We start from the raw sequence: 20,271 nt of genomic DNA, 5'->3' as shown, positions 1-20,271 counted from the left end.
TCTTCTTTGTCCCTGAAAAGTTGCACAGAGTGTCTTAATCTTAACATGTCTTGATCTTAACATGTCATTGTCGCTCTGTTCTGAAACAAATGGATGTCAGTGGGGACACGTCCACTTTTTCAGAGTTAAAACATTGGAAATGTTTTGATATCCCCCCAGCATTTGTACACAATTTCAGGTACAACATATTAGTGGCTAAAAGTCTTTTAAGAAGTTTTTACAATGTTATGTGAGCTAATTCATGTGTACATGTGTACATAATGAAAATCATATATCTGTTTGAGTGCATCCAAAGCTTTTCTTAGTAGTTGAAGCAAATCATCATTTTGATTTAAGTCTCATGTATCTCTCTGTATTGCTTTTTTCCCTCATTTAGGGTAACATCACTGAAGTGTACTATCTGATTCCTGAACAGATATTATTTGAGTGTGTGTCATTGACTGGGTCACAGTTAATCAGTGCATCTAAAAATCATTCCACCGAAAACAACAACCCACTAAATGCAGAGGAAGATTCAGAAAGCAACCAAAATGAAGACGAGGAAAACTATGTCAACAAGGTCTGTCTGATACCTATTTCAAAACATATAAATAATCTCTATTTAATCAGACTTTTTTTTAAATATCCAATTTCTTTACACTTTAAAATTTCAAGAAATTGTATTGTGCTATTTTATAAATATTTTTCTACCTCATGTTTTGGTATTTTTTTCCACCATGTTAAGGACACAAGTGTTAATAGATTCTAAAGTCTAATTAGAATTGTGTGATAGTTTTCATATATATGAGCAGCATTTTACTCTCTTTTACTGAAATTAAGAAAATTTCTTTTTAAAAAAAATTCTTTTATAATTGTCATTCAGATTACCAAATGCAACATAATTTTAATAATGACCACATCAATTAAGAAATTAAGAAAATATTTTTTAGAAGAGAGATATTCAAAATAAAAAGGGGATTTGTCCAAAATAAAGTTAAAGTTACAATGGAAAAACCTGAAAGCGTGTATCAAATATAATTTTAAAAATGTTTTTTAAATTTTTTACTGTAACAGCATTGATGTTATAGGGATGATATAGGGAACATAAATAATGTAGAAAGAGTGCAGATCTGTGCACACAAATCAACGTACTGATCAAACTCACTGATCACTGAGCCACGTTTCCGTAAAGACAAAGACGCAGCAATCCCTATACTCACGGCGTGTAGTTTGGTGAAGTCGAATGTAGTCCATCTTATTGTCAAGTGAACAGACGTTGGACAGAAAGATGGAGGGGAGTGCCGGCCATCGTCGTTGGTGTCCATGTCCTACGAAAAACTAAGAATATTTTATGAGATAAATTAAATCCCACTGACTAAAATCCTGCTACCCTGCTTTATTCTACTGGTCATCTTCAGCTCTTGCAGCTCAAAACAGAAATGCAAAAAAATTAATATTCCTTAGTCAGGGACACCCCTAATAAAATTATATATGAAACTGTAAAATAAAACACAACTTAGGTTATTGGCATTCACTGTAAAGAGCACACAAATGGTTTGCTTAACGTTATGGAGCGAAAAGGCTTAATACTTCACTCACATTCCATCCATGATGCATTTTATTTTTATGATGAATAGCTGAAATAGGTGTGCGATCAGGTGTATTAAATCAAATAAAGCCTTAAAGAAAAGAAATGAAAATGTGTCACAAAAATGAGTGTAGCCTCTTTTTTTGTTAATCTGTGAACATTATTATAGTCTATAATATATTTTGTGTGGTCCTATTTATTTTACTCCTTTTATAGTCGTAATAACAGTTTTTCCGTAATAGTGTATATACCATTATTGAATCCTCGGTGTCTACCGTTTGCACTCCCTATTTAAGCATATAAATCTAAAGTCCTGAATAAAACAAAAAAAGACATTCTAATCCTACTGGTTAACGTTCAGGAAGATAACCTACAAAATTCTGTTATTCTAAAATTCTCCATATGCTATGCAAAAGTTCAGGTAACTCAAAAACTTGCATACACAAGCTGAGACCAGTCATGAGATTTGATCTAGCCACCGCTCATGTCCATATATTTATAAATTCTAAGTTTCGCTTAGAAACAACTGTACTCCCCATTTTGTGTTGTACGTTTGCTTAGTAAATGAGGTCCTTGTTCTTTCTGTGATCTTGACTTACTTGAACATGGCTAGACTGAGGTGAAGGTCTATGGAAACATATGTGTAGCAAACTTCATTTTGAAATGCAATATTCAAAATCGCTTTTTTTTTTATTACCTCACATGTGCAAACTTTGATGCAGAAGGAATATTAAAAGTAAATTATATTATTTACTTTTAATATTATTTAAAGTAGTCTAAATCTGTAGATTTCATACTAATTTCATACTTTATAACACTATAAGTTATTAAATTAAAATGAAAATGTTTAACCCAAATTGATTTGATATGTGTAACATGTCCAAGCAGAAATAGTAGCAAATGATTGTTTAAATGTTAAATGCATTTAGACTAACAGTTAGCACACTTGGATTTTCACATTGCATTGTCATCATAACGCTGTGAGAGATTTGTAGCAAAATTCAATGCATTCATAGCTGACCACACCCACCCTCTATCAGTCATTGCTTCTAAGTGATGATTGGCCAAAGCATGTTACATTTAGATCAGTGGTTTTCAACCTGTGGGCCGCAACGGTATTGCAGGGGGGCCGCCAGTTATTATCAATAGAAATAATAATATTGCTAATGTACGTAAAAATGTGTAGTAATAATTAAATATCATAATTAATTAAAAATTAATGACCTATTATGCACATTTTCTGGTTATTCAACATTACCCGTTTATTCAATAAAGACAGTTAAAAGTCATGCTTCTGAGTACTCAGTTACTAACCCAACACAAATAACAGGTTCATTTAAATTTTTTTGCAGTGGACCGCGGAAACATATGTGTTTGGTTGTGTGGGCTGTGAGTTAAAAAAGGTTGGGAACCACTGATTTAGATTGTTCAAAATATGGCAGCTAGAGATACAAAGTTGAGCATGAACAGAAACTGTGAAGATTTGTACGCGTATGTAGGTGACAGAACTAGATCAATATCTAACAGAATTCTTATCCTTAACCGACCTTGGTCTAGTAAGCCAACACATTATGCTGCACGTCTATTTGTGGAACGTATATATGAAAAAAAAAATTTTTAAATGGGAGTTAACGTAAACATAACATACTTCCTCCAATCCCTGCCTTGATGCAATTATTGATGGAGGGTGGGTGTGATCAGCTCAGAATACATTGAATTTTGCTACTGTAAGGGTCCCCCTTTCCTGAAGAACGGAACCCAGAGGCCCTGGTCGAAGGTTAATGTGCGTTCGGTCTTTTCCTTGCGTCTCTTTAAAAAACACTTATATTTATTAATCTTTTGCATTTCTAATTTAAATCTGACCCTTCACATAATTTTATCGGACTCCAATCTTTCGTGATTTTAGTAAATGTAACTGCTGATGCCTCTAGTTGTGATTAAATTTGGATCATTAATTACCTATAATACTTCAATCAATCAATCAATCATTTTTATTTATATAGCGCTTTTAACAACACAGGTTGCATCAAAGCACTGTACAGTATAATGACAGGGATATATAGTGACGAGAGTGACCAATTTCTTATTAAATGCAGAGACGGTCTCTGTAGTCAATTCAACGATAGTCACTAGAAGTTAAGTGTCCCCAACCAAGCAAGCCAGAGGCGACAGCGGCAAGGAAACAAAACCCATGCATATAGAATGGAAAAAAACCTTGGGAGAAACCAGACTCAGTTGGGGTCAGTTCTCCTCTGACCGGACGCCCAGCACTTAACCTCCAGTTCAATTTTAAACGCAGCTGTGTCAGATAGTGTAAATGACTTAGTGTGTGCGTGTGTGTGTGTGCATCAGGATCTGGTGATCTGTCGACGGGCGCATCTAGGTTTTCTGGTCTCTGATGAACATAATCTCTGGGTGCTGATCCACCATCTAGTCTGGATACAAACTGTGAAAACAGATTGAGAAAGAAACAGGACTAATATTAGCGTAGATGCCATTCTTTTTACGATGTCACAAGTACATCGTATTTTAGGAGTAGTGTTCCCGGTTCCAGCAAATCTAAGTAATGCAGCCTAAAAATCCTTTAACGGATTTGAATAATAAAAGGTGTGTTGGTGTGTTATGTGTAGGCTAAGTTAAAAAGATGTGTCTTTAATCTAGATTTAAACTGGCAGAGTGTGTCTGCTTCCCGAACTAATACTTCCTAGTTTCGACTTAGCGTTCGTTAGGAGTCTGGGTCGCTTAGAGACATTGTTTGGCCAGAACTCATTACACTTCTGGGCTAGTCCAGGTCTTAGTCAGAGGCTAAGTATTCAGCCATTTCCTAAATATACTCAAAAAGAGTAATTTTTTATGTGTTCCCTAAGTAATAGCATGCTAAGCCAGTTTGGTGGCCAGAAGTCAAGATCTCAAAAACGTGCCCCTGGCTCCATCCATTGATCGCTAATCTGACTCACCCTAGCACGCCAAAAATACAGAAAATCTCAGAAGTCACTAACCTACTAGAAAAGTTATTTCAGACAATATAATAAATTAACCAAGATTAACATTTATTTTGCCAGGCAAGAATAGTTTCCAAATTGGTATAATTCATAAACATTTGCACAACTGATCAGCAGTACAAAAATAACACAAAAAAAAACAAACAAACTTAAAAGGTCATTATACCTGGTCTTTAAAAAGTACATAGTATGGTGTATGGGGACACACACCACACTATGGGCCAATCTGGCTACAGAATCGCGCCTTGTTGTGTTTTGTCACTTTCCTTATATACTCAGACTAGACAAAGAGATCCCAAATTTAGTAAAAACCTTTTGGTGTTTAGGTTCCCGTGCTCCAGGGTCACACCTGGCTGGAACACTTTCAGAGACCCAAAAGGAGGATACACCCCCTTCTCAACAGAACAAAGTTCTACCAAGTTTTTAATCTTTTCCATAATATAAGTGATTACTGTGAAATTGAGACCAATTTACCAATTACACTGAGACCTTTCAAATGAGACCAAACATGAAAGTGAAGAACAATAGGTTCATAAGACACATGACATATATAATGCCTTATTCCTAATGAACTTTAAACCAAGTCTTTTGGGCAGAAGGAGGGGAAGCGCAGGAAGAGCAGAGGTGAGAAGGGTGTCATAAAGCAACAGGGAGTTGTTTACTCTCTTTGTGAAGTTCTTTTGTCCCTTTGGATATCCCTTCTCAGATTAGTCTTATTGCATTTACAGGTTTTTGATTCAGCTCCTTACACTACAAATATACCACACCGTTATGATGAAAATGCAATCATAACTGTTAGTCTAAATGCATTTAGGACAAATAACATTTCTGTGATCATTTTGCTACTATTTCTGCTTGTACATATTACACATATCAAATCAATTTGGGTTCTACATTTTTATTTTAATTTCACAATTAAGCAAACATTAAAATTAGCCTGCAATTTACATATTAAAACTACTGTTGGAAATGACAAATGTAAATAATATTATTTAATTATCTTTCTTCTGCACAAAATTATGCATGTGGGGTAATGGAAAATGTAAATGTAAACAACAAATACATTTTGTTCGCCACAGGATTCAGACAGCAACAAACTTCTCTGAGTCCTGACAGGAAGTTGCCCTATCTGTTGCCAAAATTCCTGGATAAAGTTTGCCACACCGCAGATCTCTGGGTGCAACAAATGTCTGTTGCAAATTGTGGGCCCACATTAGCGCCCGTGCAGTACGCTGTTATAGCACAGTCAATAAAAAACTCACAACTTCAGAAAAAGAGCAGTTTCTTTCTCTTCACTCACACGAGCTTAGCGTCCCTACTCCTCACCTTGATATAATTACAGCCCCTGTCTGATTGGGCCAAGACCATTCTTGAGATCTCGAGGGGACAGCCTATCAATATACAATTCTGCCCTTTATGCCCTTAGAATGGGCTCACATCAATCTGTGTTCACTGAGAGCAGTGCATGTTCTTGGGAAATTGAACCAGGGAGCAGACTTACTGTCCCAAAGCAAAATCTCCTCAGAAGAGTGGAGGTTTTATCCTCAGAAGATCTGTAATGTTTTTGGCAGGACTGAAATAGACCTTTTTGCCTCAGAAGACAACGGTCATTGCCCAGCCTTTTTCAGCAGGACAGTGGATGTGTTGGCCCACATATGGCCCAGCCTCCAACTCCAGTCTTTTCTTTCAGTTTTCTTTTTATCCTTTTCAAATGGCTTTCCCACTCTCTATAGCACTGAAACTGCCCTTGTAAATGTAGTGAATTATCTACCGCTTTCTAGTGATTCAGGCTCTCTGTCTCTACTCCTGCTACTTGACCTCAGGTCTGCCTTTGATACTGTTTCCTATCAAGTTCTGATTTCATGTCTCTCTAATCTGCATATTTCGGGTATTTCTCTTTCCTGGTTCTCCTCTTATCTCTCTGATAGACAATTCTTCTATCTTAAAAAACAAAACTTCACGAGTTTGCACTTATAATTACATATAATTAATGACAGTAAAAGTAAGTGTGTTTGGCATGCTGTCAGGAAGAGGGCTCAGAACTCGACTCGACTCCCGAGTCCAGGGTTTTTTCCTCTTGTCCGAGGGAATAGTAGAAATATAAGGAGTGGAGATTGGGGTGGTGGAGGGATGCTATGAATGAGATATCAAGGTAAGAGGTTTGTGTGAATTTATAGGAGGCTTCTCTTGCTCTGGTTGGATATGGCATGACTATGAAATGAGAAGCCAGCTGGGTTAATTATCTGTGCATGCTCAACGTCCAACCCGATCCCTGAGTGCCCCCCAAAAAAGCAAATTAAGACGGCAGCCAAAAACACTTGTAGGTGGCCGAGAATGGATATCTTAGTTGGAATTGAATGATATTGATAATAATATTAAATGATATTGGAATGATATTAGGATGATATTATTTAGGTATGGGAGAATGGGCATGGAATGTGCGTGATTGAAATATGAACAAGGGAGGAGGTGGTGGGTTAATGTGAGAATCTCTAGCAGGAGTGGTCCATGGCGGTGGGTGCAGTACTCTGGCTAGAGCGGTCCACTGTAATAGCAGCATGTTTAAACGACCGTCTCTGGTGAGAGTTGTCCACAGCGGTGGGAGCAAAGCTTTAACTTTTGTGGCCTGCTACTAAAGGAAGTGGGTGCAAGTGAGCGTCTCTAGTGGGAGTGGTCCATGGCGGTGGGTGCAGTACTCCAGCTTGGGATGGCCACTGCGCTGGCAGATTTTGTATACGGTCATCTACAGCGGGAGCGGACCACGGTGGTGGGTGCAATGCTCCTGCTTGGGATGGCCACTGCGCTGGCAGATTTTGTATATGGACATTTACGGCGAGGGCTGACCACTGTAGTGGGAGTGGTGCCCTACCTTGGGTGATACCCTGTGGGGGTGGTAGGTTTGGAGATCTGCTGGGACTGATAAGAGTCTGGAGGGCTTTTTTGATGAGGGATTGGTCTGAACAAATATAGCTTTTGTATGCATTTGAAGACCAGCGGCCAAGAGTTTGAATTTGCTATTGGGAGAGACCTTTGTCTGCTGCAGTGGTGCTTTTGTAACAAGAATCATGAAGCAGGGCGGTTGAAATTGTCTGTGGATAGAGGGTCGAGTGGAGTTTTTGATTGGGATTTCCTGTATTGGAGAAAAGCCAGAAGCGTTTGAAAGGGAAAAGTAGGAGGTTAAAAATTTATATAAAATGCCCTTATTTGGACTAGTCAGTTTTACTTTATTTAATGAAAAAGGATAGGGTTTCGTTGTCTAGGACTGCTAGATCAGAAATGGTGGGGTGAAATATTTGGTCAAATATTTGAGGGTCAAAGAGTTGACTGTAAATTCTGAACATCTGAGGAAACTGAGAAAAGCCAGAATGAACATTGCATCAAGAGTGCGGGCAGTATGGATGAAAGAGTAGCCTCTGTGGAGGGTGGATATGCATTTTGTAAGAATTTCTAGGTGATGGGTATCCGTGAAGTGAAGTGTGAGCATTGGTTATTTGGGGTGATGTGGGGAATGCCATAAATAAGTTTATGGAAAAATTGAATACCTCTTAAATAGCCCTTAATGGAATCGACTTGCAGGTTTTTAGAGATATGATGAAAGAAGTGATAGACAGCAGGGAAAAATCAGGGAATTGAAGGTTATACCTTGCCTGGAAAGATTTAAAGCATTTCCAAGCAGTCAGGTAAGTTTGCAGGGTTCTGTGAGAAACTGCTTGTAGGATTGAGTCAAGGGAGGCTTTGAGGAGGGACCCCTAAAGGGTAGTCCACTGGAATATTAGTTGAATAGGGAGGATCCTGGGGTTGGATAGGGTATCTCTCATAGAATCTTAGCAGACGCAGTATGAGTGAAGTATCAATAAGGACCATATTCAGTTAGTTTCATGCTGGGCCAAAACATAAATAAACAGAAGAAAAAAAAGAAAAGAGGAAGTGTAATGAATTAGGGGGAATTCATTTATAATTAATTCAAAAGTGGGAATATTTATAATTAATTATAGCTAGGTATAATTAATAATAACTATTTAGATTATATTTTAGAATTAACTGTAGCAGAATTAATTTTACAATTATTTGATCTGTTCGTCCACCCAGCAATATAATTATTTATCAATTCTAGGAAAGGTTATTTTCCTGGCCAAGGAAGAATAGCTTTCCTACTCTGCAGTACTAGCAGTAATTTAGCATGTAGCAAGTGTCAACATTCAGTGACTTCAAATTATGAGCAGCACCCAGAGACATTTAATTGTGAATATAAGGGATTTAATCAACAAGCTATAGATGACATACAACACATTGACAAAACACATATACATAAGATACAGGAAAGGAAGAAAGAGAGAGAGAGAGGGAGAAGAATGGCAGTATTTCACATCAATTAACTACAACCTAGTGAGAATCATCAAAGAATCAAATTCACCTTTAAAAGGGGCTCAAACTTAAACACGCATCAAACTAGTTATAAAAGTTTTTATAGGTAACTACCAGAAAGTTGGACTCAAGAGTTAAGTCTGAAGAGTATCTGTCTCAAAGGAAGGAAGATTTTGAGCATTGGATAGTTGGTGTTAAGGACTTTTGATAGCTCCCTGACACACCCACTGTTTGATTGGAATTGCCAATCAGAGGCATGGATTTTGAGAATCAGAATCACTTTATTGCCAGGTATGTTTGCACATACGAGGAATTTGACAAAAACTCTACAGTGCAACACGATAACAAGACAAGACAGATATAAAGAGAATTATGTACAATATACAAAATATAAAATGTGCAACACAGCAAAAATAAAAATAGAAAAAATAAAAATATATACTATAAACATTCAAGTGTAACAGGAATTATGTTTGTGCAGTGTTATGTGCAAATCTGTATGTTAAATAAATAAGTGTCCTCAAGTGTTCATGACATGGACTGCCTGGGGGAAGAAACTGTTCCTGTGTCTGGTTGTCCTGGTACTCAGTGCTCTGTAGTGGCGACCAGACGGCAACAGTTTGAAGATGGAGTGTGCGGGATGTGAGGGGTCCAGAGTGATTTTCTTAACCCTTTTGTTTAATGTGGATAGGTACAGTTCTTGGAGAGTGGGGAGGGTTGTACCAATGATTCTCTCAGAAGTCCTGACTACCCTCTGTAGTCTTCTGAGGTCATAGTTGGTAGCTGAGCTGAACCAGACAGTTATGGAAGTGCAGAGGATTGATTGTATGATGGCCGAGTAGAACTGTTTCAGCAGCTCCTGAAACAGCGGCAAGGAAACAAAACCCCATGCATACAGAATGGAGAAAAAAAAATCTTGGGAGAAACCAGACTCAGTTGGGGTCAGTTCTCCTCTGACCGGACGCCCAGCACTTAACTTCCAGTTCAATTTTAAACGCAGCTGTGTCAGATAGTGTAAATGACTTAGTGTGTGTGTGTATGTGTGTGTGCATCAGGATCTGGTGATCTGTCGACGGGCGCATCTAGGTTTTCTGGTCTCTGGTGAACATAATCTCTGTGTGCTGATCCACCATCTAGTCTGGATACAAACTGTGAAAACAGATTGAGAAAGAGACAGGACTAATATTAGCGTAGATGCCATTCTTTTTACGATGTCACAAGTACATCGTATTTTAGGAGTAGTGTTCCCGGTTCCAGCAAATCTAAGTAATGCAGCCTAAAAATCCTTTAACGGATTTGAATAATAAAAAGTGTGTTTGGTGTGTTATGTGTAGCTAAGTTAAAAAGATGTGTCTTTAATCTAGATTTAAACTGGCAGAGTGTGTCTGCTTCCCGAACAGAGTTAGGGAGACTGTTCCAGAGTTTAGGTGCTAGATAGGAAAAGGATCTGCCGCCCGCACTTGATTTTGATATTCTAGGTATTATCAAATGGCCAGAGTTTTGAGAACGCAGCGGACGTGCAGGACTATAATGTGATAAGAGCTCGCTCAAGTATTGAGGAGCTAAACCATTCAGGGCTTTATAGGTAATTAATAAGATTTTAAAATCTATCCAATGTTTGATAGGGAGCCAGTGCAGTGTTGACAGAACCGGGCTAATGTGATCATACTTCCTAGTTCTAGTAAGGACTCTGGCTGCTGCGTTTTGGACTAGCTGAAGTTTCTTTATTAAGCGTGTAGAACAACCACCCAATAAAGCATTACAATAATCTAACCTTGAGGTCATAAACGCATGAATTAATATTTCTGCATTAGAGGTTGAAGGCATAGGTCGTAATTTTGATATATTTTTAAGATGGAAAAACACAGTTTTACAGATGCTAGAAACATGATTTTCGAAGGAACGATTGCTGTCAAACAGCACACCAAGGTTCCTAACTGATGATGAAGAATTAACAGAGCAGCCATCAAGTGATAGGCTGTGTTCTAGATTATTATATGTGGGGTTTTTAGGTCCAATTATTAGCACCTCTGTTTTTTTCAGAATTTAGCATTAGGAAGTTACTCATCATCCAGCTTTTTATATCGACTATGCATTCTGTGCAGGCTGCGCTGAAATATAGAGCTGAGTATCATCAGCATAGCAGTGAAAGCTAACACCATGACTCCTGATAATATCCCCCAGAGGTAACATGTACAGGTTGAAAAGTAACGATCCTAGCACTGAGCCTTGAGGAACTCCATATTTCACTTGTGATTGATATGATACCTCCTCCTTTAATGCTACAAACTGATAGCGGTCAGATAGATATGATTTAAACCATGCTAAGGCGCTTCCTCTAATGTCAACATAGTTTTCTAGTCTATCCAAGAGAATGTTGTGATCGATAGTATCGAATGCTGCGCTAAGATCTAATAGCACTAATAACGAGATAAAACCACGATCAGATGATAAAAGCAGGTCATTAGTAACTCTAATGAGAGCAGTCTCAGTACTATGGTATGGTCTAAAACTTGATTGGAAATCCTCACAGACACCATTTTTTTCTAAAAAGGAATACAGTTGTGAGGATACTACCTTTTCTAGTATCTTTGACAGAAAAGGGAGATTAGAGATTGGTCTGTAATTTACTAAGTCTTTGGGATCAAGATGTGGTTTCTTAATAAGAGGTTTAACTACAGCCAATTTGAAGGTTTTGGGAACATATCCTAATGACAATGATGAATTAATAATGTTCAAAATAGTATCTATGACTTCTGGAAGAAAATGTTTTAATAGTTTAGATGGAATAGGGTCTAACATACTTGTTGCTGGTTTAGTTGATTTAACAAGTTTGTACAAGTCTTCTGTAATTTTTCCTCATCGGATCTAAAGCTCACTATCTGATGTGAAACTGTAGTTGTCGGCTGCATAGTTACAATTTTATCTCTGATGGTATCAATCTTAGAAGTAAAGAAATTCATGAACTCATTGCAGCTATACTCTTGGGGAATATTAGCACCTGTTGACATTTTATTTTTTGTTAATTTAGTTACTGTACTGAATAAATACCGGGGGTTGTGTTTGTTTTCTTCTAAAAGGGATGAAAAATAATCAGATCTTGCAATTTTTAATGCTTTTCTGTATGACAGGATATTCTCCCGCCAGGCAATACGGAATACTTCTAATTTAGTTTTTCTCCACCTGCGCTCCATTTTCCGGGCTGCTCTCTTTAGGGTGCGTGTGTTGTCATTATACCATGGAGTCAGATTGTTTTCTTTTATCTTTTTTAAGTGCAAAGGAGCAACTGTATCTAAAGTGCTAGAAAAAAGAGAGTGCATAGTTTTTGTTATATCATCAAGTTTTTGCGTCGTATTGGATGTGCTAAGGAATTGAGATAAGTCAGGAAGATTACTTAGAAAGCTTTCTTTTGTGGTGGAAGTGATGGTTCTACCATACTTGTAATAAGGTGCAGAGTTTACAGGTTTAACTATACAGAGTTCACACAAGACTAGATAGTGATCTGAAATGGCATCACTTTGCTGCAGTACTTCAACCATTTTAACATCCATTCCATGTGACAGTATTAGATCTAGAGTATGATTTCTACAATGAGTAGGTCCAGAGACATGTTGTCTAACCCCAACGGAGTTCAGAATGTCTAAGAAAGCTGATCCTAATGAGTCTTTTTCATTATCAACATGGATATTAAAATCGCCAACAATTAAGACTTTATCTGCGGCCAGTACTAACTCAGTTAGAAAATCAGCAAATTCTTTAATGAAATCTGTGCTGTGCCCTGTTGGCCTGTATACAGTAGCCAGTACAAACATGACAGAAGATTTATCACTAGCACATGATTCTGTAGATAATGTTGAGCTCCAAGTTGTTCAGACTGCACCATTCAGCCAGCTCTTTGACCTCCTGTCTGTAAGCAGACTTGTCACCGTCCTGTATGAGGCCGATGACTGTGGTGTCGTCTGCAAACTTCAGTTTGACAGAGGCGTCTTTAGAGGTGCAGTCATTGGTGTAGAGGGAGAAGAGCAGTGGGGAGAGGACACAACCCTGAGGGGCTCCAGTGCTGGTTGTGCGGGTGCTGGATGAGAATTTTCCCAGCCTCACAACCTGCTGTCTGTCTGTCAGGAAGCTGCTGATCCACTGACAGACGGAGGTGGGCACCGAGAGCTGGGTTTGGGGTGGAGGAGGTTTGGTATGATGGTGTTGAAGGCCGAACTGAAGTCCACAAACAGGATCCTCACATACAGTAAGTCCCTGGTCTGTCTAGGTGTTGCAGAACATAATGCAGTCCCATATTGACTGCAGGGGGTCCAGTAGGGGTCCTGTAAAGCCTTCAGATAACCCAGAACCAGTTTTTCAAATGATTTCATGACCACAGACGTTAGAGCCACGGGTCTGAAATCATTAAGTCCATTAATTTTGGGTTTCTTTGGGATGGGGATGATTGGTGGAGCGTTTGAAGCATGAAGGTACTACACACAGCTCCAATGATCTGTTGAAGATCTGAGTGAAGATGTGGGCCAGTTGGTCAGCACAGGTTTTCAGACAGGCTGGAGTAACACCGTCTGGGCCTGGTGCCTTTCTTCTTTTGTTCTTCCTGAAGACCTGGCACATGTCATCTTCGCTGAGTTGAAGGGCAGTTGTGGGGGAGAGGGTGATTACAGGAGGTGAGAATGATTCCTTTTCAAACCTGCAGTAGAACTCGTTCAGGTCGTCTGCCAGTTGTTGATTTGCCACAGTGCTGGGGGATGGTGTCTTGTAATTGGTGATGTCAATTACAAGACACCATCAATTGACAATGTCAATTACAAGACACCATTACTTTTGAACGAGAGAAAGTTTCTTTGTTTGCTTTTATGGCCCATTGGCATCTTTATTGCTGGTCTGGAGAGCAACTTTATTCGAAAAACACAGTAAAAATGGTATAATGAACTTCATGATTCCATAAGGAAAATCATCATTTGAGGGATAACAAGAGGATCATTTTGATACCAAGAAAGAACCCTCTAGAAGATATCAAAGTAGAGATACACTCATAGACGTGAATATAGGCATTTAGGGTCTAACTAAAGCAAATCAAGAGTTGTAATTAGGATAATGAGGTAAACACATACAACACAAACTTATATGAGATATATTCATAACTGTTTAATCATGGCTTAAAATAAAGAAAATGTCCTTATGCGTGTGTGTGTGATGTGTATTGCAATCGTGCCAGACCACATCTCTGGTGAATCCATAGGTGAATGGCACAGGGTTTGTTACTCCTTGTTGGAATGTTTTTGGAGCTTTGATGTAGGGACTAGAGAGCAAATCTGTTTAGCATCTCTGTGATAATGGGGGAACCATGGGCAATTTAACACGCACAAAGATGTAGATATGAGGTCCAGGTCTGTAATTTATCAGCAAATGTTAAAAGGCGAAAAGGGTCCTTTAAGACAACGACCAAATGAGCATCTTGATCTTAGTCAGACGCTACAGAAGCTAAATAATCCATAATGATTAAATGTCTTCTCTTAAGTGTAAGTAAAGTTATACATTTAAAGTTGACATGCTGTTTAAAATGTCCCATTACAAGTCAATAGTTCTTTTTTTACTTTTAAAAAGGCCTTAGGTTTGTGCAGCACCACTGCCAAGCCATTGTTTTGTCTTTAATCTACTGCACAAAATGATGGCTGTGCAATTTCATTGTGACTGAATAAGGCTTTAGTTAGGAGGAAAAAAAGGTGTTTATTCTCATAGCGTCTTAGTAGATGCAGTACTCATTCCCATATTTCAGGAAAAGTTACAAAAGTAATCAAGTTTGTTCCTTCTTGCACCAGCCATGGCACAGACTAGTCTTAGTCACTTACTCACTTCAATCAGAATTTACACTGCCATGAAGCATGTTTTTATTTTAAATTCACCTGCTGTTGCTCCCACAGGCAGATACTGAGGATGAGGAAGAAGATGAATGCAATTGCAACTACATGAATTGTGGAACTGACAGCAGTGCTTGGGAAACTAATAATAGCGAAGGGAAGGCTGCATTTTCAATTTTGACTCTCCCTAACAGTTTAGGGATCTACCATAAAAAAGAAGAAGCCATGGAACAAATCAGTCCTGATAAATTTGCTTGTAAAAATCTATTTCCATTAGACATGTCTGAAGATAGAAGCAGACACATTAAAATCAAACATGCTGAGTTTGAATCAAAGGGGAAACAAGGTGATGCAGAAGATGTCTCAGGCAACATCAACTTGTTTTCTGTCACTTTGAGAGCTCTGGGACCAGATGAGGACTTGGATGAGGAGGTTTGTAAACCTCTGCTACCCAAATTAGTGGAAAATAAAGTTCAAGAAATACCGATATCTGGCATCAATCTATTGGAGACACAGGACAGAAACCATTGGTTTTGTGCACCCACACAGGAAGAAATTAAAACAGACGATCCAGTGCAAGTAGAAAGCCAAGATCTCCTTTCTTTATGTTCTTCTGATTTGGACATGGGGACTGAGCATGACACAACATCAGGATATATGGTGACCCATACAGGAAACATGCATCAACAAAATGGGTCTTTGTCAAAGAAGACTGTGATAAAGACTATATATCATGGTAAAGAAATATTTAATTAAAGACATGTTGAACATGTTCACAATGCAAAAATTACTATAAAATGTTCATATGTAAAAATGGTTAAAAATGTTGATATATGCATCTGTGCACTGTATATGAGGAAAAAAAAAAGTTATTGTGAAACGTTTGAATGTTTTAAATGTTTTCAATGAAGTCTCTTCTGCTCACCAAGGCTGTATTTATGTGCTCAAAAATACATTAATATTGTGAAATGGTTAAGAATATTTTTATTCAATAAACTGCATTGAAGTTTTTACATTGATGATACTAGGAATCATAAAATTTCTGAAAGGATCTTGTGACAAACTCTGGAGTAATGATGATGAAAATTCTGCAATTACAAATTGTAATCATATTTACAATATTACTGTTTTCACTGTTTTGTTTTTTGTTTCTGTAATTAATTTGTGTATTGTCACTCAGCCCAGTACTGGATCTAGATCTGTGAAGCCTGACATGGTGTTGAATTGTTATAAACCTAAAGTTTGGACTTGTTAGAAAAAGGATAAGAAATAGAACCTTGTTTGAAAAAAATAAATAAATCATGTCTCTGTGTTATTCTAAATGTAACTGCCAGTAGCAATGAGTGTACAGTAAATACATTTTGCAATTTCATTTACCATAGATTAATTGCTACTTGCAGTTACATTTAGAATTACAGTAAGACATGTAAATATGTAGCATTTTTGGAAATGTTAAAAATTTAAAAAATGTTTTGAACCCTTTTTGTCTTGTCGTTTTGAATCATGTCCAAAAATTGTACTTGCTAGAAACACAAAACTGTGTATTCAGTACTTCAGAAGACAGTTCCACATGACATTAGATTTCACAAATACCAGTTACTGTTACTACAGTAAATCCATTGTAAATGTTTTTTTGTTTAGTTTTTTCTGGATTAAAAAGGTATTCTTACTACACTGTTGTCACACAATGTTTCTCCTTTTTTTACATCAGTGTTGTTGACAGTGTCTTTAAAGTAGATCACCACAGAATCTGTGGTTTATATGGAAACTTCTGCTCCAAACTCGAATGCTTCTAAAATGTTTAGTAGTCATGTATATATACAATTATATAATATACAAATATTTACAATTAGTCATTTTGCAGAAGCTTTTATCCACAGCAAATCACAATTGGGCAATATATTAAACGATTCATCTTAAAGAGGCCAACAGGTAAACAAAGTACTTGTAATACCAGTCTCAGGCATTGTTCATATAAATACAAGCTGGAAAGGGCAAGGAAAAGGTAAGCTAAGTAACGTCATGCCTCACCTGTTCATCCAGAGCCAATGTCATGTCACATCTGTTCATTCAGAGCTATGTTAGGTCACATCTATTCATCTAGAGCCACGTCACATCTCGTCTGTTCATGCAGAGCCATGTCACATCTTGTCTGATCATCCAGAGCTACAGCACAAGATGGCCGCCAGACCAGAGCCTCTGCACAAGATGGCCACCAACCCAGAGCCGATGCACAAAATGTCCGCCAACCCAGAGCCACTGCATAAGATGGCTGACACATCAGAGTCTCCAGCCATTGCAGGTTTCAAGCCATAGTCTTCAGCCACATTGGATGCTACTCCAGTGTTTCCCAGCTTTGTGTATGCTGTATTTGAAGACACTAGGGAGTTCCCAGAGGCTGGTGTCCAGTTTGGTGAACCCACCTACTGATATCAGTAAGTGCAGCCCATGTTTCCAAAGCTTTTAACACGGATCAACTCAGAGACTGTCCCCCTATCCTCTATGCTCCCTGTAATGGTAGTCGCCATTTTGAGCTTGTGCCTCTAGAGGTGTCGGCCCATACTATAGATCCTTCAGAGGTACCACCAGTGGCTGCAGAATCTCTGGAGGTGTCGGCTTGTACCGTAGACCGTAGGGAAAGGGGCACATTTGGGGGCTCAGAGACTGTCCAGTTACAACAAGGATGGCGCCTGTGAATCCTTGTCCCTGAGTCTTTGTCCTGCCCTGTCACGGCTAAGGAGGCAGTCTGCAGGCTCTTGTCCTGTCCTACTAAAGAGGGCACCTATGAACTTTCACCCTCTCCTGTCATGGCCATAGATACTCCATGCCCTGGTGGGCTTCTGCACCATCTGTGCAACCCTGGTGGGCTCCAGCACCTCCTGCTCTGCCCTGGAAGGCATTGGCTCTATCTGATCAGCCTCAGAGGGCTCCTGCTTTGCCTGCGCCACCTTAGTGGGCTGCTGCTCCATTTGCACTGCCCTGATGGGCTGGAACTTTGCCTGCTCTGACATGGAGGGCTTTCACTCTGTCTGCTTTTCTCTGGTTGACTTTGCACCGCCCCTGTGGGTTCCAGCATCTACACTGCCAAAGTGGTCCCCCGCATGTTGGCCTTCTGGTCCACTGGGGTCCTCTGCTCTACCAAGAAGATTCTTGGTCACATCCTTTTTTTCCTCTTCATCTGGATGCTACTGTCTGCCAGAGTTGTCTCATTCTCTGATCTCTCAAACTTCACATGGACCTCTCCCTCCGTCCCTCCCCTTGTTCCGCAAGGACACCCACCCTTCTGGACTGCTGTGTTAGGAGCTATGTAATGGTCACCAGCTGGAGTGCCCACAAACTCCATTAGAGAACACTCCACCCTGGACTGTCTGTGCTACCCCTCTCTGTGTTTTTCTGTTTTGAGGTAAAGACTCTTATTTTGAAGTGCTTGTTCCCCATTGTGTCTGTGTTCCCTTGTCCCTTTGCCCTTGTTGTTACCATAAAAATTCCCCCTTGTTAACCATCTACTTAATGCCCTGTCTGTTGTTCATCCCTGTTGATTATTAAATAACCTTTCAACTAAGTGTTTCCCTCTATCTAGCCCTGTCTTGTTTTCCTGTATGTTGTTTTCGGTTTACCAGCCTCTGCCTTGTATTTGTTTTTTGTTTTTCTGTCTTGCCCCTTTGGATATTGTATGCTGGTCGCCTGACCCCGTTTGCTATTGGGACTATTCTTGTGCTTTAATATAAAAACATTTGCAATGGACACTTTTACCAATTACCACTCCATCCCAGTCTGACACAGATATAGTACAACTCTAATGGCTATATCAGGACTATGCCATATTTTTTGTCACTTAATTCAACCCCTTCGTAAGCTACAGAAGACACTGTTGTGCTCATAAATATACATACCCCTAGCAGAATATACAGTGATTTTAACAAAATGATTTTAACAAAACCTTAACGTGGTGGAGTGGTTTGAGTGCCTGAATGACCCTAGGCGCTAGGTTGTTCAGGGATATATGCTCCTGGTAGGGTCTCCCAAGGCAAACAGGTCCTAGGTGACAAGCCAGACAAAGAGTGGTCCACCCCACCCCTTATGGAAAACAATATTAATAGAATCGCAACGTTGCCTGGTACAGCGCAGCCGGCCAGGCTTAGCCTGAAACAGCAGGCTTGGGGCCATCCTCCCGTGGGCCCACCACCTGCTGGAGGGACCGTAAGGGCCCGGTGCCTTGTGGTTTGGGCAGCAGTCGAAGGCAGGGACCTCTGCAACCCAACCCCTGGACACAGAATCTGGTTTTAGAGAAATGGAACGTCACCTCTCTGGTGGGGAAGGAGCCTGAGTTGTTGCAGGAGGTAGAGAGATTCTGGCTAGAGATAGTCGGGCTCATCTCCATGCGCGGCTTGGGCTCTGGAACCCATCTCCTTGAAAGCGACTGCTACTCTGGTGTTGCCCGCTGTGAGAGGTAGCGGGTTGGTGTGGGCTTGCTCATAGCCCCCCAGCTTAGCTGCCATGTGTTGGAGTTTACCCCAGTGGATGAGAGGGTCGCCTCCCTGCGACTTCGGGTTGGGGGAGGACTCTAACTGTCATTTGTGCCTACGGGCCGAATGGCAGTGTAGAGTACCCAAGATCCGTCGGGAGTACCTCAGGTCTCTGGATGTTGTGGGGCTGTATTGGCTGATATGCCTCTGCAGCATCGCGTGGACGCGGGGGACAGTGCCTCTGGACTGGCAGACGGGTGTGGTGGTTCCTCTTTTTAAGAAGGAGGAATGGAGGGTGTGCTCCAACTATAGGGGGATCACACCCCTCAGCCTCCCTGGGAAAGTCTATGCCAGGGTACTGGAGAGGAGAATCCGTCTGATAGTCGAACCTCAGCTTCAAGAGGAACAATGCGGGTTTCATCCTGGACGTGGAACACTGGACCAGCTCCTTTACCCTCTTCAGGATACTGGAGGGTTCCTGGGAGTTTGCCCAACCACTCCACATGTGTTTTTTGGATTTGAAGAAGGCATTCGACCGGGTTCCTCGCGGTGTCCTGTGGGGGGTGCTCTGGGAATACGGGGTAAGGGGCCCATTGTTAAGGGCTGTCTGGTCCCTGTATGATCAGAGCAGGAGCTTGGTTCGCATTGCCGGCATTAAGTCAGACTTATTCGGGGACGGTTTGCAGCTGAGTGTGAAGCGGCTGGGATGAGAATCAGCACCTCCATGGTCCTCAGTCGGACAAGGGTGGCTTGCCCCCTTCAGGTTGGTGGGGAGCTCCTGCCTCAGGTGGAGGAGTTTAAGTATCTTGGGGTGTTGTTCATGAGTAAGGGAAGGATGGAACGAGAGATCGACAGACGGATTGGTGCAGCTTCTGCAGTAATGCGGTCGCTGTACTGGTCTGTCATGGTGAAGAAGGAGCTGAGCCGCAAGGCGAAGCTCTCGATTAACCGGTCAATCTTCGTTCCTACTCTCACCTATGGTCATGAGCTTTGGGTCATGCCCGAAAGGATGA

The 20,271-nt window shown here is 40.1% G+C and overlaps 1 protein-coding gene and 1 pseudogene across 1 annotated transcript in view; both read left to right on the top strand.

Annotated features, from left to right (window-relative positions):
• crfb1 (cytokine receptor family member b1) overlaps positions 1–16,464 on the top strand; it is a 52,466-nt gene extending 36,002 nt beyond the window's left edge. The window contains 3 exon segments of the mRNA XM_043248873.1: positions 377–559; positions 14,856–15,498; positions 15,501–16,464. Of these exon segments, the coding sequence (XP_043104808.1) occupies positions 377–559; positions 14,856–15,498; positions 15,501–15,532 (858 nt within the window). The 3' untranslated portion in view covers positions 15,533–16,464.
• The window catches only part of LOC122351661, a 326,230-nt pseudogene that overhangs the window by 117,658 nt on the left and 188,301 nt on the right, over positions 1–20,271 (top strand).

This window comes from Puntigrus tetrazona, chromosome 9 (genome assembly GCF_018831695.1).
Source record: "Puntigrus tetrazona isolate hp1 chromosome 9, ASM1883169v1, whole genome shotgun sequence".
Lineage (NCBI taxonomy): Eukaryota > Metazoa > Chordata > Actinopteri > Cypriniformes > Cyprinidae > Puntigrus > Puntigrus tetrazona.
The sequence above is the reverse complement of the archived record's forward strand: the minus strand, read 5'-3'. Positions and strand labels throughout refer to the sequence as shown.